General features: G+C 43.4%; 1 protein-coding gene across 2 annotated transcripts in view; it reads left to right on the top strand.

Annotated features, from left to right (window-relative positions):
- CERS2 (ceramide synthase 2) overlaps positions 1–26,173 on the top strand; it is a 91,014-nt gene that overhangs the window by 33,375 nt on the left and 31,466 nt on the right. For both annotated transcript variants that reach the window (XM_073610277.1, XM_073610278.1), the window contains exons 2-4: positions 7,689–7,862; positions 14,948–15,065; positions 18,490–18,608. In XM_073610277.1, the coding sequence (XP_073466378.1) occupies positions 7,690–7,862; positions 14,948–15,065; positions 18,490–18,608 (410 nt within the window). In that variant the 5' untranslated portion in view covers position 7,689. The remainder of the gene's footprint in view (positions 1–7,688; positions 7,863–14,947; positions 15,066–18,489; positions 18,609–26,173) is intronic.

Genomic DNA, 26,173 nt, shown 5'->3' with positions numbered 1-26,173 from the left:
CTGACATTGGTTAGGAAGGGGCAGATATTGGAGATGTTGCGGAGGTTGAGGCAACAAATTTTGGATAGCGATAGGATGTGGGGCCGAAAGGTTAGTTCGGAGCCTAGGATTACACCTAGGACCTTGGTGTGGGGGGACGGGACAAGTTGATAATTGAGCCGTTAATATTGACAGAGAAATCAGGGGAAGTGGCACATGGGGGGAGGAACTATTGTGAGCTCTGTTTTTAGATTGAGGTTGAGTTTGAGGAAATGATGTGACATCCAGGCTGATATGTCTGTTAGTAAGTTGGTGATGCGTGAGGAGACGGATGGAGAGAGCGCGTGGGGGGGCATGCAGTGAATAACTGCCACAGTTGTTTGTTTTCTTAATGGAATTGTCAAGCCAACAAATGGCTGTCTTAACTGATCACATGTTGAGCACCATGGCAACTTTAGATGAAACGGGGGCCAAGATGGCAGCTTCCTTGGATGTAAAGGATAGGGTTTAGTTCCACTTCATATACTTGCGGATTTCTCGGAGGGCTTCCTCCAGGTTTTGCCAGCTGTTTCCTCACTGTCATTTCCACATGGCTGCCATGACCAGGAGTACATTTTGTGAGAGGCAGAGGCACTGATTTGGTTGCCTTTGTTTGAGCAGCCTATGGGTACTTTTGCACTATGGTTGCAGGTTGTAGCATACTCTTCTTCTTATTTAGTCTCCTTTTTGGCTTTGGCTTTTTATTTTTTTGTGTAATCACCCTCAGTCCTTGGTGATGATTTTACAGCTGTGTTTACTTAGTCTGCTTTATTTTCTCTGGAAATATACAGAGCAAGAAAAAAACAAACGTACTACCAGTCTGGCTGGGTGAGTTGCTGATCCACCTCGCACTTATACAATCTGAAAATAGCAGACTGACTCACCTGCTTGTAGATGCTATACATGGGTTACTTTTGGGTTATTGTTTCAAGCATTGTTACCTTAAAGCGAACTGTAGTGACCTATTTGTGTGAAAATCATAAAAGGAATCAATTGCTCACAATAAAAAGCTTCCTTCATCATAAAAAAATCTTCTTCTGGTGCTCCCATTCAGAGTTTCACATTGACAGTCGAAAGAATAATTCATGAGGAATCAAGAGAATGCTTCTCCTAACTATAGTTACAAAGCCAAAGTGAATTATGAGATTTGAAGAAGCGCTAGTCACTCTAATTATGGAAGATCTTTTGATTGAAGATCAAAAGATATCCTGACTCATTTCTGGAATTTGCATGAAGATATGTTTTTTTTTTGTTTTTTTCTACATCTAGTGGAACAAATCTTTCATAATTATTTTACTCATTTTATGGATAAGTAAGCAACACATAGCTCGGACTATGATGCACTATTAATTATATACAGTAGGTGGTATGTCTTGTTAGCCTTGAAGATGAGGATACAGATGCCTGAAATATGTTGAGGTTACAGTTTGATCTGCACTAGAGTATATCCTACATTTTTTAATCCTACAGCTTCTTCCAGTTTCCTCACTCACTTTAGGTATGAACTTTGCCCCTCTAAATACAAGTTTGAAAAACTCATGACTCCACATCCTTCTCATCAACACATGCAAGGTCCCTAGACCTCGACACCATCCACTGATCAGCACCCACCTGGCCCTTACAATAACATAACCTGAATCTCCAAAGAGGTCTTAAGTCATTGACTAGCTACAAATCAGCACCCACTTAGACCTTACAATACCATAGGCTGCATCTCCAAGAAGTCTTCAGACCTTGACATGAACTAGGGATCAGCACCCACCAGGAACCTTAAAATAACATGGCCTTCATCACCAAAGAGGTCCTTAGACCTCAACATGATCTACTGATCTGCACCCACCTAGACCTTACAATAACATAGCCTGCGTCTTCAAAGAGGTCTCTAGACCTCTACTGATCAGCACCCACCTGGACATTACAATACCAGGCTTTATCATCAAGGTCAGTAGAACTCAACATGATCTACCGATCTGCATCCACCTGGACCCTACAATAACATAGCCTGTATCTCCAAAGAAGTCTCTAGGCCTCAACATGATCTATTGGTTAGCACCTATCTGGACCTTACAATACCATAGCCTACATCTCCAAAGAAGTCTGTAGACTTCAACATGATCTACTGATCTGCATCCACCTGGATTCTATAATATGGGATAATGCCTCATTCTGAGGGGTATGTAAAAATAGGGGCGGGTGGATTCTACAATAACATGGTCTACAAACCAGATGTAGGCTTTGACATGATCTACTGATCAGCACCCCCCTGGACATTACAATACTAGGCTTTATTTCTGAGGTCTCTAGACCTCAACATGATCTACTGATCTGCATCCACCTGGACCCCACATTAACATAGCCTGTATATCCAAAGAGGTCTCTAGACTTCAATAGGATCTATTGATTAGCACCACCTGGATATTACAATACCATAGCCTGCATCTCCAAAGATGTCTGTAGACCTCATCATGATCTACTGACCACCACTGACCTGGGCCTTATAATAACCTAAACTGCATCTCCAAAGATAATTTCTTCCTTTCCGGGAAGATAGCTGTTGACAGAGAAGAGGAGCAGTGAGGGACAAAGGTGAGTGGGGCGGTTAGTGCAATCTATGTCTAGTTTTTCCAGTTAGATAATGTATCTGCACGAACAAACCTTAACTACGCAGTTTGCAGGTTTTCATTGTTGCAGCGCAGTTGTGTTTCCAGGCTATATTTTACCTGTTGAAGCTGCTTAGGGTGTTTTTTGTCAGGTGATTGGTTGCGGTGAACATTTTTTTTTTTTTTTTTTTTAAGGGGAATGACCTGAGCGGTCTATGGCCCAGTTAAAGCTCAGCTCCAGACAAAACATTTTGTACTTAGTTTTGGATACAGTGGCTATAAAACAGAACTGTTGTCGGATGTCATTGAAGAGATTTTCTTTCACTATCTATATAAATTAATTGGTTGGAGGTCCTTGTCTATCCCCATTCTACTAAAATGTTTTTCTTGCAGTATCTTCCCCCTATAGATAGATAGATTCTCGCTCACTTTTCCTTCCTAAAACAAGGATGGGACATAGGGAGGAGATTTCTCAGAATGGGGCACATTTGGCAATTAAGAGAAACAAAAGGGACAACTGTATTTAATCTTCTAATCCACCTTCCTGACTATGCACAAACACCTCCATCCCCACCTTCTTACGTACCCCTGTACCTCCTCCTGTGTTGTCTTCTTCTCCTCGGACAGAAATCCACATAGGCTTGTCCAAGGTGACAACACTCTGTGATCGTCTCCCAGTTGTACTTCTGCATTGTCACCTTGTCACATGAACTTCTGAGGGAGACTAGACATGTGGCCATTTCACCACATATTATTCAGGAATGGTTTAATACTCTTACCTCTGGCCATTTCAACACGTATTTTGCAAGAATAGTTCAATACTCTCACCTCCGAAAACCTGCCGTGAGAAATGCTATATAGCCAACGCTACAGTGCATGGTTGTTTCTGCAAAAAAGGAAGTCAGCAGTACTAGATGCAACAAAGTATATTAAAGATGAAAGCAAGTGTTTTAGTAAAAATAAAGTTTGGCAAAGTTTAGACGTTCGGTAAAGATTGCCACATTTGCTTGAATGGACCACGTTCAGTGGCGGCTGTCGCTATATTTTTTGGGGGAGGCGGCAAACAATCCCCCCGTCAGTCGAATCAGTCACACCAACAATCCCACCCCACCCCCTCCGGTCGGTTGGATGGATCACGCACACCCTCCTTCGTCGAACGGTAACCAGCACCGCACTTGCAACATCTAGGTTGCGGGCGGTGGCTTCACCCGGCGTCTCCTCCTCCTCCCTTCCTCTCTCCTTCCTACTCTCAGGACTGGCTTCCTGATTGGCCAGGAGGAGAATCAGGAAGACAATAGCAAAAATAATTCGCTATCGTCACTCAATTGGGTGGGCTCAGGGCGCAGTGCTCTGTGGCCCAAGCCCACGCTTTTTTTTAGCTAATTGGAGCCTCAGGCTCTAATCGTGTGCTTCTAAATAAATGATTTTAAAAAACCCAATTGGAATCCGTGTGTCAGGCGCCCTGTGTGTAGATTAAGGGGGTGGTGCCCCATATGGACGGGCTGCAACTGTCCACGTTCAAAAGCGATACTGCCTGTTGAACGTGTTGGGGGGGGGGGGGGTCATTTTTGCTGTGGCCACAGCATGTAAACACTCATATCTACTGCCCTTGCAACTTAAGGGGTGGGGGCAAAAAATGAGGCTTAACTCTGTGTCTTTCCTGCCCTCTTACCACAAGTCTGAACAAGCCCTTTTGGTTTATATCTATTTGCTGTAATGACACCTTTCATGTAGCAGGCAGTTTGCGTCCAAGGCCACTCATCAGTCTTTGTTATGCATGTAAAGTCTTGATTTGTACAGGGTGTTGGCCTTGGGTATAATCAAACACCTGTGACTTCAAGGCACAAAAATACACCCCTTGTTGACGGTGTACAGCCCTCAGGATGTGCCCATGTGCATGACCCCCCCCCCCCTATACTCGCCTGTCCCTAGTCCAATATTTTGACTGCGCAGTTTGTTACCCAACCACTTGCCAATCCAGAAATTCTGGAGTTCATGAGGTAAATCCTTTTAACCAGTAAATAAATGCTATTTACCTAATCCTGGGACGATGACCTTTGTACAACCCATCTTTTTAATGGCAGACTCTTATGTGTGCAGTGCTTATGGTAATGGCCGTTGGCACAAATTAGGTTGGTATTTGGGTGTGTCACTTTTTTCTTTTACTTGGGGAGATTTACATTTACCTGTGGTGTTATTTGTCACCTACTTCTAGGAACTGAAAAACTACCTAAAACATTTCTTACTATGAACCTACTCAATGACTTGCTTTAGAAGATAAAAAGTATAATAAGTGGAGGTGTTGTCCAAAATGACCAGTTTTTGTAGGCTGCACCGTGATGGCTGGAATCTGAATAAGTGCTGAGAAAATGAAAACGGAATGGTGGGAGGTGTGCTATGGACAAAGCCTACACAATATAAATTGGGATATAGGCCACCGTACCAAATGAGTAACGGATGAGCAATTTATCAAATGCCTTTGAGCTTTATGGATTTATCGTCATGCACTACTCTTCGGTCGTTTGGCATATACTGTAGGACCAAATGTGGATGCCCCCCCAAATTAAAGACCTGGTTTGTTATGGCATTCACGATATGGAGCACCACTCCAAATTCCACCGGTCCTTCGTGATCTAGGGTAAAAAAAAAAGGTGCCCAACATAGGGCACATCCTTGTTCCAAAGCATCGTAATATTCATACAAAGTAGGCTGCAAACTGATGACATCAGTCTTTTTAAGATGAGTTTGTTCAAGACCAGTTCACTGAAAGTCCCCCACCTCTAGCCATGCCCCACTGGTGTGTTTCACCATGATAGGGCTGGCTTGTAGAGATCATGGTTTGAGGAGTGTGGTGTGGAAGAATTTGAGTGGCCTTCAGAGCCCTAACCTGAATGCTATGGAACACCAATTCATCCCACTATGGGATTAATTGGAATGCAGATTGTTAGCCAGGTCTACTCGTCCAAAATCAGTACCTGACCCCACAAATGTTCTTGATGGTTGGTTGCGCCCACATGGCCAAAAGAGCATTTGTGTGGTTCCCACAGACGCACTTCAAAATCTTGTGGAAATCCTGAAGAGTGGAGGCTGTTATATTAGTGGGGGTGGGGGACTCCGTGTTCTCGCCTATGATTTGAGAATGGGATGTCCCAACAAGCAATGTGGTAACAAGCAATTGCGCTGTATAAAAAATGCATGCGTCCTACATTGTTACGCGTCAAACACCCAATACACATGTATGCTATAAACGGGGCACAAACAATTGTTTCCTGTATGCCTCTGCGTTGAGCCTGTGCTTACCAACACAGCTCAATGCATCTGGTGTGAATGGGCCCTTAGGGAGTGCATGCATGCAAGAAAACTCGTTAGAAATGTGTGTTTTTGAGACGTTCCAATTGAATACTGGCCAAGCCCATACATTGGGGTCCCCATCAGATTCCCCTATACATCAGGGTGCCCATCAGTCGCCGCCTATACATCAGGGTCCACATCAGAGTCCTCCCCCTACCCTCCATACATCGGGGTCCCCATCGGTCGCCCCCTCCATACATCGGGGTCCCCATCGGTCGCCCCCTCCATACATCGGGGTCCCCATCGGTCGCCCCCTCCATACATCGGGGTCCCCATCGGTCGCCCCCTCCATACATCGGGGTCCCCATTGGTCGCCCCCTCCATACATCGGGGTCCCCATTGGTCGCCCCCTCCATACATCGGGGTCCCCATCGGTCGCCCCCTCCATACATCGGGGTCCCCATCGGTCGCCCCCTCCATACATCGGGGTCCCCATCGGTCGCCCCCTCCATACATTGGGGTCCCCATCGGTCGCCCCCTCCATACATTGGGGTCCCCATCGGTCGCCCCCTCCATACATTGGGGTCCCCATCGGTCGCCCCCTCCATACATTGGGGTCCCCATCGGTCGCCCCCTCCATACATTGGGGTCCCCATCGGTCGCCCCCTCCATACATTGGGGTCCCCATCGGTCGCCCCCTCCATACATTGGGGTCCCCATCGGTCGCCCCCTCCATACATTGGGGTCCCCATCGGTCGCCCCCTCCATACATTGGGGTCCCCATCGGTCGCCCCCTCCATACATTGGGGTCCCCATCGGTCGCCCCCTCCATACATTGGGGTCCCCATCGGTCGCCCCCTCCATACATTGGGGTCCCCATCGGTCGCCCCCTCCATACATTGGGGTCCCCATCGGTCGCCCCCTCCATACATTGGGGTCCCCATCGGTCGCCCCCTCCATACATCGGGGTCCCCATCAGCGTTACTCTCGCCTTTTAGAGTCCCCCCCCCCCATACATCGGGGTCCATCCCCATCGGAAGCAGAGACCATCTGATCTGAATCCTTAGTCTGAGGATACACCTCTGACCCAAGCTTTAGGCTAGATAAAATCTTCTAGCAGACCTGATGTGGCTCGCGAGCCGTAGTTTGGAGACCCCCTTCTAGAACTTTCCTAATACTGGGATAAACCGGTAAAATTATGTAACGTGGCTAATGGCCGCTTCCCATGAACGCACAGCGATTTGCTGGATTGGATGATGACAGTCTCATGTCTGTGGCTAGTTATCACTGCATTCTGTATTTCAATATTGGGCTGTTTGGAATATGCAGAAATAAAACCCATCGCTAGCCGTCTGTGAGCTGAACTCATTTTACCGTCTGGCTTCAACTCCAGTGCAGAATAGCTTCACAGGAAATTACATAAATCTGATTTTAATATGCAAACCTAGAGTGAGCATAGAGACGGGCAGCTGAATGCCAAATCTCACTAAGGATTGGATTACCATTTTTAAGGCGCCGTTCGCTGGTTTTACATTGGTGGATAATGGGAAGCATATAGGAATCCTGCCAAATTCAGAACTTTAGTTTACTGGCTTCTCCAGAGAGCGTTGTGCTTCTTATTGCTGAAGTGGTTGAATGAAAGGGAAAAACTCAAACTGAACAGGTTGCATGTAATCTGTCAAGAACTCTCTGCGTTTCTGTTGATGCTTGACAATCTGAGTGTCTTTATAGTATGTTAATGCCCCTGTGTAACACCCATTGCCTTTCTCTTTACTGCAGGATGCTGCAAACGGCCTACGACTACTTCTGGTGGCATCGGCTGTGGCTGCCGGAGAACCTAACCTGGGCTGACCTTGACGATAAGGATGGCCGCGTATACGCCAAAGCTTCCGACCTGTACATCACCATCCCCCTGGCCTTTGTGTTCCTCGTAGTGCGATACGTCTTTGAAATGTAAGTATTTATAAGTCGGCTTATACCTGGGACATCCTGCTTGGTCACTTTTGCTGCCAGAAAGACCTAGAGCATATTTTTAATTGAGGTGTGTGTGTGTGTGTGTGTGTGTGTGTGTGTGTGTGTGTGTGTACATGTACATGTGATATATATATTCAAAAGGTATTGGGATGCCTGCCTTTACATGAACTTTATTGGCGTCTTAGTCTGTAGGGTGCAGCTATAACAGCTTCAGTTCTTTTGGGAAGGATGCCCACAAAGTTTAGGAGTGTGTCTATAGGAATGTTTGACCGTTCTTCCAGAAGAGCATTTGTGGGGTTAGGCACTGATAATGGATGAGAAGGCCTGGCTTGCAGTCTCCGCTCTAATTCATCCCAAAGGTGTCCTATCGGGTTGAGGTCAGGACTCTGTGCAGGCCAGTCAAGTTCCTCCACCGCAAACTCGCTCATCCATGTCTTTATGGACCTTGCTTTGTGCACTTGTCCAAATCATTTGGTGGAGGGGGGATTATGGTGTGGGGTTGTTTTTCAGGGGTTGGGCTTGGCCCCTTAGTTCCAGTGAAGGGAACTCTTAAGGCGACGGCATACCAAGACATTTTGGACATTTTCATGCTCCCAACTTTGTGGGAACAGTTTGGGGACGACCCCTTCCTGTTCCAACATGACTGCACACCAGTGCACAAAGCAAGGTCCATAAAGACATGGATAAGCGAGTTTAGGGTGGAAGAACTTGTCTGGCCTGCACAGAGTCCTGACCTCAACCCGATAGAACACCTTTGGGATGAAGTCGAGCGGAGACTGTAAGGCAGGCCTTCTCGTCCACATCAGTGCCTGACCTCACATATGCACTTCTGGAAAAATGGTCAAACATTCCCATAGACGCACTCCTAAACCTTGTAGACAGCCTTCCCAGAAGAGTTTATAGCTTCAAAGAGTGGGCCAACTCTCAATATTGAACCCTACGGACTAAGACTGGGATGCCATTAAAGTTTATGTAAAGGCGTCCCAGGACTTTTGACAATTATGTGTGTGTATATATATATATGTGTGTGTGTGTGTGTGTGTGTATATGTATATGTGTGTGTATGTATGTGTGTGTGTGTGTGTGTGTGTGTGTATATATATATATATATATATATATATATATATATATATATATTTATACATTTTTTTTCCTCTGTCTATATTTTATTATTTTGTATATATCAGTGTAATTTTTAAAATGGTCATATTTATTTATTTTAGCTATTTATCTCTTTCCTACGTTCTATTTGTGTACAAGGCCAGAACAGCATGTGTTCCTAGCCTAACAATCAAGCATGCTTCCTGGAATATAATTCCACTGAAATATTTATTTTTCTGGTGTTTCTGAGATGAGTCGTTAGTGAAACTTGTTGCCACCCAAGGAAACAAGCCAAACGTAAAACCATTTTTCTCACATGGTGCGGTGATCCTGACCACTTCCCTTTTGTGTGACTGTTTGGAGTAAAAATTGGTCTCATTCTCTTTGCTAAATCTTATCGCAGATCTGTTGTGCTTGTAGTCTCCATCATGGGCTCCTGTGGCAGTGTGACAACGCAGTAGTACAATTGGGAGACAGTTGTCACCCCATAACAGGAAGTGCCTGGACAAAGACCTTCATGGCAGGAATACTGGGGGTTCTTTTAACGAAAGCTGCAGATAAATAGAAAACAACTTCTGAAAGGACAAGAACACGTTAAAGCTTATATGAGACTTTAGTGATTGGGTTTAGATCGCCTTTAAAAGAAAATTTCAGAGAAGACAAAATTACCAGTGAACCTTTCTAATACCAGATTTTAAGTGTCGCCTTTTCTGAGCACCTGAGAGCAACTTTCTCTGGATAGAGGAGTTGGGTAAGAAGAAGATGGTTTTGGATCACTTCTATGGAGGAATTGAATGGAGAAGGAAGGCAGTGTTGGACCACTCTTTTGGAGGAGTTGGACGGGAAACAAAGTTTCAGTGTTGGATCATTCCTCTGAAGGAATTAGATGGGGAGGAGGCAGTTTTTGATCATTGCTCTTGAGGAATTGGATGAGGAAAAAGGGAGTATTGGATCACTCCTCTGGACAAATTGGACGGGGAGGAGGCATTGTTGGATCATTCTTCTGGAGGAATTAGATGGGGAAGGAAGGCATTGTTGGATAACACTTCAGAAGGAATTAGATGAAGAAGGAAGGTAGTGTTGGATAACTCTTCTGGAGGAATTAGATGGGGAAGGAAGGTAGTGTTGGATAACTCTTCTGGAGGAATTGGATGGGGAGGAATCGGTGTTGGATTACTCCTCTGGAGGAATTAGATGGGGAAGGAAGGTAGTGTTGGATAACTCTTCTGGAGGAATTGGATGGGGAGGAATCGGTGTTGGATCACTCCTCTGGAGGAATTAGATGGGGAAGGAAGGTAGTGTTGGATAACTCTTCTGGAGGAATTGGATGGGGAGGAATCGGTGTTGGATCACTCCTCTGGAGGAATTAGATGGGGAAGGAAGGTAGTGTTGGCTAACTCTTCTGGAGGAATTAGATGGGGAAGGAAGGTAGTGTTGGATAACTCTTCTGGAGGAATTGGATGGGGAGGAATCGGTGTTGGATCACTCCTCTGGAGGAATTAGATGGGGAAGGAAGGCATTGTTGGATAACTCTTCAGAAGGAATTAGATGAAGGAAGGTAGTGTTGGATAACTCTTCTGGAGGAATTAGATGGGGAAGGAAGGTAGTGTTGGATAACTCTTCTGGAGGAATTAGATGGGGAAGGAAGGTAGTGTTGGCTAACTCTTCTGGAGGAATTGGATGGGGAGGAATTGGTGTTGGATCACTCCTCTGGGGGAATAGGATGAGGAGGAGGCAGGGTTTGATCATTCCTCCTTGAGGAACTGATGAGGAAGGAAGGGAGTTTTAGATCACTCCTCTGGATGAATTGGATGAGGAGGCGACCATGTTGGATTACTTCTGTTGCGTGATTGGAAATTGTTTTTATTTTTTAGTTTTTTTTTTTTTTTTTTTTTTTTCTGAATCTGGGCTCGTCCAATAAGCTTCCCGCCCTGAAACCAAAAGGCACACATGGGTAAATAATGCAGAATTGTGTTTTTTGGGCATAGCAGACCTTAGGTCCCAGTTGCTTTTAAAGGATTTTAGAGACAAAAATATGTTCCATTTCAAAGTGTCCTTTGTTTCAATAGACTATATAGCTTTAAGTGGGTATTATAATAAAGCCATTCTCTTGGTAGCAGCCTTTGAAGGAGGATTATTTGAAAAGTGAATGCTCTTTCTAGCCGATGCCCAGAAACTGTTTGCACATCGAGTTTCTAGCTCACTGTTTGATCCGCAGCCAATAGAAATCTTTCAGGTGTTATGGTTGGCCTAACTCTGGATTGATGAAAGGCTTCTGGACATACTGGGAAAACTAAAGTGAATTTCATGCAAATTTTATTCTCACGGTTGAACAACCTGCATTCAATAGAATATTTCTGTTCAGCGTGGTTGGTAAAGTAGAATTTCAGCCAGACCGTTAAATACACACATAAGGGGACTGTTTAACCTGCTAAAGGATTTGTAATTTTAGTCTCTACAGTTTACACATTTCAGCCACTCAGCACGGCCTGATTGTTATTTTTTTCTCTGCTGCGAATAAATTTAATTTAACAGCTTTTGCCCTCCTCCAGCCTGTGACTGGACAAGAAAAAGAGAATCTGCAAACCAATAAGCTAATTTCTCTGTCACTCTGGTGTCTCCACCTATCAGCATAGTTCTTGCCATAATCGATGTAGCCCAACTGCTTTGCTCCTTGTGCTGCAAGTCAAGTTTAAGTACTTTTATTTATGTAATAATGAAAACAGTTAATGTTTTACTAATTATACAGTTCAGCTTGTACACACTGTTACATTGGATATACATCAGTGCTACTATTTTGAAAACTGGAGCATGCTGCAGTTTTGATCTCTTTATTGAACCGAAATCTATGGAGGGCGGATAAAAAGGCCATCTATGCTTGTGTCTAATTGACGTTCATTTTTAATTTTTTTTTTTTTTTTTTTTTTTTCTGGTTTCTGCAGAGCTCAGCAAACTGGCCTGTAGGGAAATGCCAATATTGCAATGTTTGTTTTATTAATCTAATCGTATAAAGATTGACATGTTAAACCAAAATGATTTAAAGGTATGTATTGTAAGCTAAGCTAAGAAGTATGCATGGTGCCATAGCTGTTCTCCATCAGAACAAATGTTTGGTTGCCTGCCTTCAGTAGATTGAGCCACATATCCTGCTGTACCTGGTGACCGTGATGCCCCATGCTGCCGGTGTTGTGGTTCACACATTTTACACCGCAATACAGAGCCCTGGAGTGAGTATCTTTCATATTGCTTGCAATGGCATGTGAATGGCTGACCAATAAGAAACTCACCTGAGGCTTCTTCTTCCGGTAAGGTTTTTTCAGAAGAAAGAAACCCTTGTCATTGGAATGTTCCACAACGTGGTGAGCACTTGCCATTGTGAGCATTATGATGGATACTCACTCTGGAGGCTGTATGTTGTGGTGTATGGTGTGCGGATCGTTACAGGAGGCTTTATCTACCACCGTCTACACTCTATAAAGGCTAGTTTTTGGCCGAAGTGTAATCTAGTTTTGGCTGCTGGCAAGTCAAATTGCTTGCATGCGTCTATCTGGATGAAGTGGGTCCATCCACATTCCTCGTTCTATGGAGCTGTCAGTCAACACAAAGCCAAATGTAATGCATTGAACTAGGCCAACTCTCCATTAAAACAAGTCCATAGGGAATCCAGCTATGAGAGAGTGCCACCATCAGTATGGCCATGTGGGTGAAAATACTGCCTGAGGCAGGCAGATGCCACCATCCAGGTTTCTGATGGAAGCACCTGTCGGGTGATCACGCAACCACAACCCGCTGACTTGTCAGTTTGGGTGACACTTGCCTTAAATCAAAGGATGTAGTTTGGGGGGAAATGGCAGAAAGATTGTAATACAAATTGCATGCAAATGTCTTAGATCTGTTGGAAATAACACTGATGAGGTGGACCTCTCTGGAGGCTTTTATCTTTGACCATCTACACCCTACAAAGGCTACTTCTGCCCAAGATGTAATTTTATGTCTTCTATATGGATGAGTTGGGTCCATCCACATTCCTAGTTCTATGTAGCCGTCATAGTCGGCACAAAACCAAATGTCATACATTGCACCAACCAGCTCTCAAACAAGTATATAGGGAATAAATCTGTAAGAAAGTGGCACCATCATTTTGGCCATGTGGGTGGAAGCACAGGAACAAACTGAGGCAGACAGATGCCACCATCCAAGTTTCTGATGTTAAAAGCTACTGGGTGATCTTTCCACCAGAACTTGCTGACATACCACTTTTGGGTTATATTTGTCTTTAAAGAAAAGATGCAATTTGAGGGGAATTAGCAGAAATATTGTGATATGAATTACATGCAGATGCCCTAGATATTTTGGAAACGCCAGTGATAAGGTGGGCCTCCTACATTCTTTAAGCCCATACACACGAGTCGAATGTCAGGAGACATCGGCCGGTTCAGTAAAAAATGGCCACCATTCTGCCCTTGTGTATTTCAGCTGGTCCGACCAAAAAAAAACCCAAAAACCGGCAGAACACAACAGCTCAGCGGGGGAGATCACTGTATTAATGTTGGATCGTTTAGTACAGCAGTTCTGACCAGGGCTGTCAGTTTTTTTTTTTGTTCAACACAGCTGGTTGTGTACCAGGCATTATTCTATACAGCTGTCACAACCACTACAAATGTCATACATTACACCAGCCAATTCTGAATAACACAAGACCTTAGGGTATCCAGCTATTAGACAGGGGCACAAATGTTCTTGCCATGTGGGTAAAAGCAGAGGCCCAAACTGAGGCAGGGAGATGCCACTATTCAAGTTTCTCACATAAAAAGCTGTTGGGTGATCATTCTACCAGAATTTGCTGAATTGTCAGTTTGGGTGACATTTGCTCTTCAATCAAAAAATGTAAATTGGGAGGGAAAAGGCAGAATGATTGTGATCGGAATTACCTGCAGATTTGTTGGCGGCATCAGTGATTGGGTAGGAAGATGTCACACATTGCACCAGCCAAGTCTTAATAAAACAAGTACGCAGGAAATCCAGCTATAAGAAAGTGGCACCATCATTACGGCCATGTAAGTAGAAGCAGCGGCACAAACTGAGGCAGGCAGATGCCACCATCTAAGTTCCTCGTATAAAAAGCTGTTGAGCGATCATGCCACCAGAATTCCCTGACTTGTAGGTTTTGGTTGACTTTTAACTTTTAATCAAAGAATGTAAATTGGGTAGAAGGGGGCTAAAAGATTGGAAAATATTTTATGTTATTTATTTTTATTTATTTATTTCAGTTACTTATATAGCGCCATCAATTTACGCAGTGCTTTACATATACATTGAACATTCACATCAGTCCCTACCCTCGAGAAGCTTACAATCTAAGGTCCCTAACTCGCATTCATACACATACTAGGGACAATTTAGACAGGATCCAATTAAATATAAAAAAAAATATGAATTACCTTCAGATCTGTTGGAAGCAGCACTTATGGAGAAGGCCACCCTCATTCCTCCTGCTAAGCCGGCACACAGCCAGATGTCACACATGGCACCAGCTGACCCTCGATTAAACAAGTACATAGGAAATCTAGCTATAAGCACCATCCTTCTGCCCATGTGGGTGGAAGTGGAGGCACAAACTGAGGCATGGAGATGCCACCATCCAACTTTCTGACATAAAACGCTGTTGGTTGGTCATACCGCCAGAGCTTGCTGACATGTCGGTTTTGGGTAATTGCCTTTAGTCAATAGATGTCATTTGGGGAGAAACGGTAGCAGGACTGTAACCTGAATTTTTTAACTGTCCAATAGGGTAATCTTGTAGTAAATATCAATGTGCTTATAGGAAGGTGTTCAGGGGTCATGTGTGTACTGTGGTCGCATGTTTTCACAAAAGGTAGTAGATGCTTGTACAGTATGTGAGCATTACCATGTCTTGTGTTCTCATGCATCTGAGCATTACCATGTCTTGTGTTCTCATGCAGTTATGCAGCCACTCCGTTGGCCAGGCTACTGGGAGTAAAAGACAAGGTGAAGCTGCGAGCAGCCCACAGTCCGGTGCTGGAGACCTTCTACGCAAGCTGTTTAAAACATCCTAAACAGGTATGAAATCACAGAACTATTGCTGCTCTTTTGGATGAAACGGAATAACCAGTGTGGAACTTTGTGACTAAATAGGAAATTCTGCATCTTTTGTAGACACAGCAAGACCTCTCCTACTGTTTCCTGTTAATGCTTGACTTAAGTCTGGTCTTTTGAAAGCAGTACTTCCCAAAGGGAATAGTTTATGGTCACGTGACTGTCCCAGGCATCACCACCAGGTGGGGCTTCAAGTGAATCTTTTTCATTTGAGCTCATGAAGTAGTTTAAGCCATGATCTGGAGGACAGAAGCGCATGTTTTTTTACTTTGAGTCAGCAAATGCAGCTCTATCCTCATGGTTTGCCTTTCATGTAAATCTTTTGTGTCAAAAAAATGTTTTCAAGCCAAACTTTAGAGGACATACATGACAAAAAATATTGCAGCTCTGTAGTAATTACGTCATTAAATGCAATTTAACCCCAGAATCAGTTTATTGCAGGCCCTGTTAAGCAGAACTGGAGTGTGAGAGGAAAAAGCAGCACAAAGGGCCAATCTGTTCATATGCTGACAAACATTCTGGTAAGAGGAGAGAGCAGAGTGACCGATCATCTCTGAGCTCATCACTGTGCTGATCCTCCTTCCACTTGGGGGTAGGTCCAGAATGACCTGGGCTCAGAGGAAGGATATTGAGGGCTACTGTAGGAAAATGCATTGCTGGGGGAACCTCTGGATTGATGCTGAATGTAATTTTAGCCTTTAACGAGCTATTTGTTATCTGTGTTTTTTTTTTTTTTTTTGTGGCTACAGTGCTTTTAAGTTCTTGATACTCTATACAAGTGTAAATGATGCACTATATGGCCAAATGTTTGTGAACATCTGACTTGCCAACTAGGTGAGTTCGAACATCCCGTTCCAAAACCATGGGTAATGATATGGAGTTACACCCCCCCCCCCTTTTTTTATCAATCTCAGCTATAATAGCCTACACTCTTCTAGATGGGCTTTTCAAAAGATGTTGGAGGGTGTCTGGAGAAATGTGTGCCCACTCAGCCAAAAGAACATTTATGGGGTTAAGTTTGAATGTTGGATGAGAAGACCTGGCTAACGATCCAATTCCTCCCAAAGGTGTTCGATAGGGTTGAGGTCAGGACTCTTTGCAGGCCACTTGAGTTCCTCCACACCAGACTCCTTAAACCATGTGTCGCGCCCTGGGGTTTAGTCAGGGAGCTCCTCACCAAATTCCTTGTCAGGAGTAGCTATTGTAGTGAATTACTAGGGATCCATTAACTTCTCCCTAAGTTTGGCCTGGTTGTACTTTCCTCTTCTACCACTAGGTGGCCGGGCACTTGGAGGTATTAGGTTGAGAAGGACAACTCAAGGTCAGGTTATGGGTATATGGGGTATCTCAACCAATGGGCAGGGATTTTGTTGAATCCCTTGGCCTACTGGGAGAGCCTATATATTCGGGTGATGTCAGGTGATCCACGTACGTGTGTGCCACCCAGACCGCCATCTGGGTGGACATGTATTGTACGCTCCAGAGATTGGGCCTATCCCAGAGGCATTAGGCTGCCTGGCTGTGTTAGGGCCTATCCAGTAGTAGAAGGGCAGCACAGGGTTGGGACTGCGGCTTGCAGTCCAAACAAAAGTGACGATCTGCTGGCCGGAGAACCTGTCGGTAGTCGGAGGTAGAAGGGAAGCTGTCGCCACAAAGAGTCCCATCACCTTTACCAGGGACCACATTGAGTAAATGAAACAAGTACCAGAGCAGTATTCTCACCGAATGGGCATGGTGAAGAATCGGGAAACTTCAGGCGGTGATCAAGTCGGGGACCCAGCCAGTGGAGGTGATGCTTGCAGAGCAGCCTTGTATGTCAAGGTAGGGGCCGAGCCGGTCAGCAGGGGTGAAGCTTGAAGGTATCCGAAGTGCCAAGCTAAGGACCCAGCAGAGAAGCGTAGGTGACGCTTGAGGGAGATACCACCGCAAAAGCCCTAAGAAGCTCACGGGTTAGAGTTAGTGAATCGGAGGGTCCTGTGAGCGACCAGGAGCTTAAGGGGCTGAACAACTACAAGGAGAAGTTGTAGTAAAGCTGAGAGAACTGAGAGAACTGTTACTTTGAGTTGGGAACTGTTTAAGTACTGTTACCATAGGAGACGGCAATCCTGCACATGCAGGAGTGGCACCTTGCTGGGGCCTTTCCCTGTACAGCTGTTCTCCTATTGAAGTCTCGGTGTCTGCCATAAGAAATTGCAACTACTTAAGGGTGTCCTGGTCCTAACCCTCTTTCCCCTACAAAATATAATGGATGGGGCTGGGTGTCATTGTGGAGGGATAGGGGTTCTGCAGAGGGTAAGAGGACTCTGCAGCAGGCTTTATGGCCCTGTAGGGAATGAGGTTTCTGGAGGGGGACTGTGGAACACTGTTGGATGCACTATGGAAGGTGGAGAGGCTCCAGCAGTTTGGGGGGCACTGTGGGAGGCCGGGAAGCACTGCGGGAGGTTATGGAATCTGCAGTTAGCTGGGGGACCCAGGAAAGGTTAGGCAGTGGCTTGGTTATTGAGAACCACTGGTCTAGAACAAGGGACTCCAACTTTCTAAACAAAGGACGAGTTTGTTGGTCTTCAGACTTTAAGGGGGCCGAACTGTGGCCAGTGGGATTAGAAAATGCCATGTTATCAGAGGGAATAAACAATGTCTCAGGCTTTGTGGTCATTGGGAGTAACAAAATTGCATTGTGTCTGTGGTCATTGGAGGGGGAATAGTGCCATATCATTGGTGTAAGTGGAGGAAATTGTTACCTAATGTTAGTGGCTAGAATAGTGCCCCATCATTGGTATCGGTGGGAGGAATAGCGCCCCATGATTGGGGTCAGTGGAAGGAATAGTGCCCCATCATTGGGGTCAGTGGAAGGAATAGCGCTCCATCATTAGTGTCAGCAGGAGAAAAAGTTCCCCGACGGTCAGGTAAAGGCAAGCAAAGGGCCACATCCAGCCCACGGGCCACAGTTTGGAGACCACTGGTCTAGAATATTGTATGTAGCAGCATTGACCTTTCCCTTCACTGGTAACACCAGAACGTGGCTATTGGGAGTGGGTCCACATATTTTTGAGCATATAGTGTTACGAAGATAACCATATTTATTTAATATATTTTTAGGCACTGCTTTCTGTTTTGTAGTGCTATGCAATAATTCTTCCTCTGATTCTGACTGCAAGCCTACCAGGCAAGGTCTGAGAGATTTAAAAAGCTTTTGCAGTCTTGAATGATATGAAATGTCCACAGTGCTCCTGGTAACCAGAGACCATGGGAGCTGATGAACTAAGTTATGAAACCCTTTTTTTACACACTTTTCATAGTTTCCTAAGACGCTATCGTGGAATTGTAGTCTTAGAGCTCACTAGCATTAATTCTGTCTCATGTGTTCCCTTTTTTCATCCTCTTACAGAGTGATTTGGAGAACCTATCAAAGGCCAGCAAACTCACTGTGCGTCAGGTGGAAAGATGGTTTCGGCGGAGGAGAAACCAGGACCGGCCGAGTTTACAAAAGAAGTTCCGTGAAGCCTGGTATGAGAACATCAAGGCATACAGGTTACAGTAGGCAAGCAGGAAAAATTGTCCTAGGAAAATTAATTCTGCAACAAAATGTGTATATACAAAATAAAAAATCACTTCGCTTCTCTTTTAATAAACGAGTCCCTGGCTAAAATTTGTATATACATTCTAACCCTAAAATTATATTCAAAAAAGCACCTAAAATTAATATTACATACATGAAATACATTTAAAAATTCAAATACAAATAATCCACCTTTTTGTTAAAATTGCAACAATTCAACTGGCATAGCCTGAGCTACCGAATAGCAGCAACGTATAACCTTGCTTGCCCCAACTTCTTCCAGTGCGTTTTAGCCCATGAGCCCCCCTTGGTCACAGCATCAGTTCTACATTAACAAAAGTTCCATGTTCCGGGCATACACAAGTGTCGCAAAGGCTGTCAATTTAACCACTTAAGGACCCAAGCCTCTTTTTGAGATTTGTTGTTTACAAGTTAAAAACCATTTTTTTTTTTTTTTTTTTTGCTAGAAAATTACTTAGAACCCCCAAACATTATACATTTTATTTCTAAAACCCTACAGAATAAAATGGCAGTCCTTGCAATACTTTGTCACACCGTATTTGCGCAGTGGTCTTACAAGCTCACTTTTTTTGGAAAAAATACACTTTTTTTTTTTATTAAAAAATAAGACAACAGTAAAGTTAGCCCAATTTTTTTTCTATATTGTGAAAGATAATGTTATGCTGAGTAAATTAATACCCAACATGTCATGCTTCAAAATTGCGCCCGCTCGTCAAATGGCGAAAAACTTTTACCCTTAAAATTCTCCAATAGGCGATGTTTAAAAAATTCTACAGGTTGCATGTTTTGAGTTAGAAAGGAGATCTAGGACTAGAATTATTGCTCTCGCTCGACCGATCACGGCGATACCTCACATGTGTGGTTTGAACACAGTTTTCATTTGCAGGCGCTGCTCATGTATGCGTTCACTTCTGTACGCGAGCTCGGCGGGATGGGGCACGTTTAAAAAAAAAAAAAAAATTTGTTATTTATTTTACCTTTTTTATTTTTTTGTGTTTACACTGTTCTTTAAAAATTAAATAATTGTCATATTTATTCCTATTACAGGGAATGTAAACATCCCTTGTAATAGAAAAAAAGCATGACAAAAAGACCTCAGATCTCACATTTACACTAAAATGCAATTTAAAAAAAAAATTGCCATTTAAAAAAATGCAAAAGAAAAAAAATGGCCCTTTAAGAGCTATGGGCGGAAGTGACATTTTGACTTCGCTTCTGCCCTGCAATGGTATGGTGACAGGTGCGGGCCATTTTCCCCTCACTCGTCTCCATACCCAGCAAGGAAGAGGATTTGATTGCCTCCACCGCTGCCGACTGCTCCGGTAAGAGGCGGAGGGCACCGGAGTGCGGCGGGGGGGGGGTGGCCCCTCTCCCGCCGCCAATAAAAGTGATCTCGCGTCGAATCTGTTGCAGAGACCACCATTATCGGAAACCGGACCACCGGACGAAGAAGAGGATACCAGGGTTACAGCAGCTAGCTGCTGCCATACCAACGATATTCCTCTTCAAAGTTAGGACATATATCGGCGTGCGGCGGTCCGAAGTGGTTAAAAATTCACACGTAAGCCTGGAGGGGGGTTAAAACTGCAGCTCAGCCTCCTATTTTACCGGCCACCCACCTCCTGACCCCTAACAGATCAGCTGGAGGGAGTTGTACCCATGTCGCAGTCACTATGCTGTGCTTTGCAGCTGCAGCAGAAATGATGACCCCGGAGAGTACTGCCACGAAAAACGCCATCCATTTAAGTGAATGGGGCCATGCCACAACTGTATGCAGTGCACGTGGTTGCGCCATGGTGGTGCGGGCTTGTTTAGACCTGCAGCCGGTAAAAAATAAGCAGTTGAGTTGCGGTTTTACTGACCCAGCCAAAAACACCACCACCCTCCTATCCAACACAGGGGCCGGACAGGGCTGTACATATGCAGTTGCTGCAGCAAACATTCTACCCCTTGTTCTTTTCGGTTAGCATCATAACAGCCCTGCAACCATGCAGTTGTGGTGTGACTTTTCAGGGTTAAAACAGTTGGTGAGAAGACAACCTAGTACCAACTATCAACAGGGCCATGGCGGGTACCACTTGTCCTCCTGTATGGGGCCCGGGCCAGCAGGGGGTCCAGGCTGAAGTGGATGTGGGCAGGGATCGTCATCAGTGAGGTGGGGAGGGCAGTTACTGGAACCGATCCCCTGTATTGCAGAAGCTGAAAGTTTGCTTCTTCTCCTCTCTCTCCCAATGGCTTTCAGCTGTTGCAGAGAGAGCCATACAGGGGATCGGTTCCAGTGATTGCTTCACCCCCAGTAGCTGCAAGCACACAATAGGATCCTTCAGGATGGGAAGTGGGGGGGGTCCAATAATATGTCATAGAAAAGAAAAATATTTGGGGACTTTAAATGAGGTAACAGGGGGCCCTTCAAGTCCCCTCCTCCATCCCGGTTCGATAATGAAATTTAGAAAAGAGAGCAAGGGGCGGGACTTTACATGAGGCACATGGACGCAATGGAACAAATTAAATAAAAAAGGCCTTAATAGATTCAGTCATATAATAACATATATATTGATAATGCATATTGCTATATATCAATTGTATATTTCACTAGAACCTAGTATTTTACAATGATATACATGCCAACAAGGAATAATTTACAATTACATAGAAAATTGAATGCATGTGATACACATATAGTACTAGGTGTCTATACAGAGTGACACACTAAAGACTAAAGTGTCACTTAATGGAGATAAAAGAAAACAAAGGGAAAATAGATCTAGATGGAACGTCCATACATCGTTGATGGTAGATATATATATATCTCTATCATCTCTCTCAGTAGTTGTAAGCTCAACGCGTTTTGGGACCTTCTAGCCCCTCATCAGGAGCAATACTGTAATGGTTACCTAAGAATGAGGAAAACAACCATGTAAGATTAAAGGGGCAAGTGGGCAAATGTGGAATATGAAAGACCCACACATATAGACATTATGCCCACAGACTTGCGTGTACATCTGCGCAGTGGTGGTGCAGCCATGTGAGTCACAGACCAGCTAACGATGCCACATCCCGGAGCTGAGGGGGCGCTACGAGGCGGACACAACCCACACAGACAAAACCCTGGGTTGGTCAGACTATATGAGATGACAAACGTGTGAACCAAAATTCGCTCCAATTCGGAGACCTCTGTAAAAAATGTGAAAAAAAGGAGGTGTGTAAGTGAGCAAAAAAATGTGTGTGTGTGTGTGTGTGTGTGTGTGTGTGTGTGTGAAAAGGTAAAACAAACAGGGATAGGTAAGTGTGAAGGAATGAGGAAAATGTAGGAGAGATGTGGAAACCATAGTCAGGTGTAAAGGAGGTGACAACAGATGAGGAAAGGTAGAAAGTGAGTGAGTAGGAAGAATATATGAAAATACCTAGCTCAGAGTGAAGGCAGAAGAACGGGGAACATGTGGTTCCATGATGTTGAATGATGTGAGCAAATCTATGCGTGAGACCAAACAGCGGAAGAGGCTCATGTAGGGAGAACGCTGCCAAATTAATCTTACATGGTTGTTTTCCCCATTCTTAGGTAACTATTATGGTTTTCCTCCTGATGAGGGGCTAGAAGGTCCCGAAACGCGTAGAGTATATATATATATATATATATATATATATATATATATATATATATATATATATATATATATATATTTTGACACCTAGTACTATATGTGTACCACATGCATTGAATCTTCTATGTAATTGTAAATGATTCCTTTTTGGAATGTATATCATTGTGCAATACTAGGGTCTAGTGAAATATACAATAATTGATATATAGCAATATGCATTATCAATATATATGTTATTATATGACTGAATCTATTAAAGCCTTTTTTACATAATTTGTTCCATTGCGTCCGTGTGCCTCATGTAAAGTCCCGCCCCTTGCTCTCTTTTCTAAATTCCAATAATATGTCATATTTACCAGCCCCTTCCTTTCCTGAATGAACACGAGTGATTGGTAACAATCCCTCATGGTGTTCATTCATAACTGAAGCATAATAATCTGTGTTTATATGGGTGGGGGCCCTGTCAGGTTGGCTGTATGGGGCCGCCAATGTTTTCTAACCGCATCCCTGACTTTCAACTGTCACATCACTAATTGCTTTTCAGAGGGGCGGCGAGGGTTGCCACTAGTGTAAATGTTTAACTGCTTCAGCCCCGGAAGATCTTACCCCCTTCCTGACCAGAGCACTTTTTGCGATTCGGCACTGCGTCGCTTTAACTGACAATTGCGCGGTCGTGCAACGTTGCACCCAAAACAAAATTGACGTCCTTTTTTTTTTTTTTTTTTCCCCCACAAATAGAGCTTTCTTTTGGTGGTATTTGATCACCTCTGCAGTTTATTTTTTGCGCTATAAACAAAAGAGCGACAATTTTGAAAAAAAACTCAATATTTTTTACTTTTTGCTATAATAAATATCCCCCAAAAATATATAAAAAAAAACAATTTTTTTCCTCCAGTTTAGGCCGATATGTATTCTACATATTTTTGGTAAAAAAAAAATCGCAATAAGCGTATATTGATTGGTTTGCACAAAAGTTATAGTGTCTACAAAATAGGGGATAGTTTTTATGGCATTTTTATTATTGATTTTTTTTTTTTATTAGTAATGGCGGCGATCTGCGATTTTTATCGGGACTGCGACATTATGGCGGACACATCGGACACTTTTGACACTATTTTGGGACCATTGTCATTTATACAGCGATCAGTGCTATAAAAATGCACTGATTCCTGTGTAAATGACACTGGCAGGGAAGGGGCTAACACTAGGGGGCGATGAAGGGGTTAAGTGTGTCCTAGGGAGTGAGTCCAACTGTGGGAGGGATGGGCTTCAACTCACATGACAGCGATCACTGCTCCCGATGACAGGGAGCAGTGATCTCTGTCATGTCACTAGGTAGAAGAGGGAAATGCCTTGTTTACAAATGCCTCTCCCCGTTCTGCGTTCCGAGACCGGCAGTTTGCCTATAGGTTCGGGGGGAACCCTGCACAGTATATAAACCAACAAGAGTTTTGGGCATTTATTTCTGATCACATAAAAGCATAATAAGGTCAAAGTACCGAGGACTGCGTGGTGTTGCATAGTTCTTTTTTTCTTAACACTAGACCTGTGCAGAACAGAAAAATGTGTTTTTAGTTTTGGATAGATTCGTTATGTTACTAATTTCGTTTCATTGATTCTTTTCGGAATTTTGTTTTGTTTATTAACTTTCTAGCGAATTCCAAATTTTCATAACGATTAGAATTCGGATCGGTCAAAAAATGATCAACTGATTCGATTTCTGTGTGAAGAATAGCTGGTTGTTAAGGAGCAGGCTGGGAAGCTGGCCGCCATGTCCTTAACAACAGATGACTCATCAGCTGTCAGCGGGCTTCCCCACTGAGCGCTGAAATGTAAACGGAAGAATGCCAGCAATGAAAAATTCTGAAAAGGACTGCATACCTGGTCGATAACCTCAGAAGGGGACAGGGTAACCCGCTGATGTCATTGGGTGACTCCACCCCCTAGCTATTTAAGAAATGTCAGATGGCGGGAGCCTTCGATGAGATCAGAGGTTTTGGGGGTTTTTTTTATCCTCCCTTTTTTTTTTTTTTTTTTTTTGGGGTCCAGCGGTGGCAGCAGGCGTCATGATTGACGTTGGATCGACGCCGAGGGACATTTCTTTTTCTTCCTTTTTTTTAATAGTAAAGGAAGTGTCAAAAAAATGTGTTTGTCTTTATTCACTTTTTAGGTACTCATTCACATGGAGGGGGGGCAGATCTGGGGGCCCCATTTTTAAAGGGAGCTTCCACATGTCGATAAGCCCCCTGCCCTCAGACCCCCACAACCACCACCCAGGGTTGTGGGGAAGAGGCCCTTGTCCCCATCAACATTCTATCTATATAGATTCTCTCTCTCTATCTCTCAAGATAAATTAACACATTATATATATATATGGGAGAATTTTTTTGGCACTCTAAGTTCTACAGACTTTTTATTTCTGAAAAAATAAAAGCATAATAAAAAAAAGTTCCAAGGACTGCATGTGGTTACACAGTTTTTCGTTCATTATACATACATAGAGAGATTAAATAATATATATATATATATTATTTAATCTCTCTATGTATGTATAATGAACGAAAAACTGTGTAACCACATGCAGTCCTTGGAACTTTTTTTTATTATGCTTTTATTTTTTCAGAAATAAAAAGTCTGTAGAACTTAGAGTGCCAAAAAAATTCTCCCTTGTTGGTTCGAAGGCACCTATAATCCATTATATATAAATCAAGATGAGAGAATTTTTTTCACCTGTAATCTATTACATACAAACCAGCAAGATAAATTTTGGCATTTTTATGTCTGACTTTTTTTTACTATGCTTTTATGTGATCAGAGTTAAAAATTACCAAGGACTGTGTGCTGTCCCATTTTTTTTTTTTTTTATATATATACTTTTGTGTAGCTCAATATGCATTAACCTCCAAGATAACCTTGAGAAGCCGTGCCAAAAATTTTGTCTTGTTGGTTTATATACGATGGATTATTGGTGCAATTAAAGTGGTTGTAATTCTTTACATACTGTATACCCAGTGAAGTGTCTGGCCTCAGATGATACACAGAGATGAAACCAATCCTCCTACATAAGTTCTACCTGTTAATCTGCGGTCTTCTCTGCTGTACAGCTGTTCAAAGTTCAGACTTTATAAAGCTTGTCTAAGCGCTCAAAAAAAAAAAAAAAAAAAAGGGGGGCGGAGAGCTAAAATTACACTCTGCAGATCTCAGTAAGGAGACCTCTGACAGCTGATTGGAGGGAAGAGAAACCCCTCCCTATACCGCATACAAGAACAGAGTTGAGGCTGTCAATCAGCTGGAGCTCCTTCCCCTGTCGCCATTTTTCTCTTGGTGTCAGGAAAACTTGTCATAAGTGATTAATGCTGATAGCAGCAGATAGACATGGCACCCAGTGCTCTGGATTGAGACACGTACACTCCTATAGAGGGATATGCTTTGTTCATATTTCATGTCTGAGGTTTACAACCATTTTAAAGCAAAAGAGAGAATTTTTGCCATTTTAAGTTCTACGAGCTTTGAATTTTGTATTATACTTTTATGTGATCAGAAATTAAAGTTCCAAGGACTGTGTGGGGTTACACAAGTTTTTTTTAATTTTCTTTACACACATAGATATAGATATCTATATCTATATCTATATCTATATCTAGATATTTTAACCTCCTGATTGTTCTGAGGTTGTCTTGGAGGATAATGTATCGTGAGATAATAATGTATAAAGAAAAAAAGTGAACTGACAGCAAGCAATCCTTTCAGTTATGGTGTGTCTAAATTTAAAGTTAGAAAATACACATTTTGAGTGTTAAGAGAAATGAATAGAGGCATTACAATTTTTGGTCAAGCAGCAAACTGGGATTTATTAAATCGTGAAACTCACTGATAAGTCTTTCTACCAT

The sequence above is a fragment of the Aquarana catesbeiana genome, linkage group LG13 (assembly GCF_042186555.1).
Source record: "Aquarana catesbeiana isolate 2022-GZ linkage group LG13, ASM4218655v1, whole genome shotgun sequence".
NCBI lineage: Eukaryota > Metazoa > Chordata > Amphibia > Anura > Ranidae > Aquarana > Aquarana catesbeiana.
This window is presented reverse-complemented; position numbering and strand designations above follow the sequence as displayed.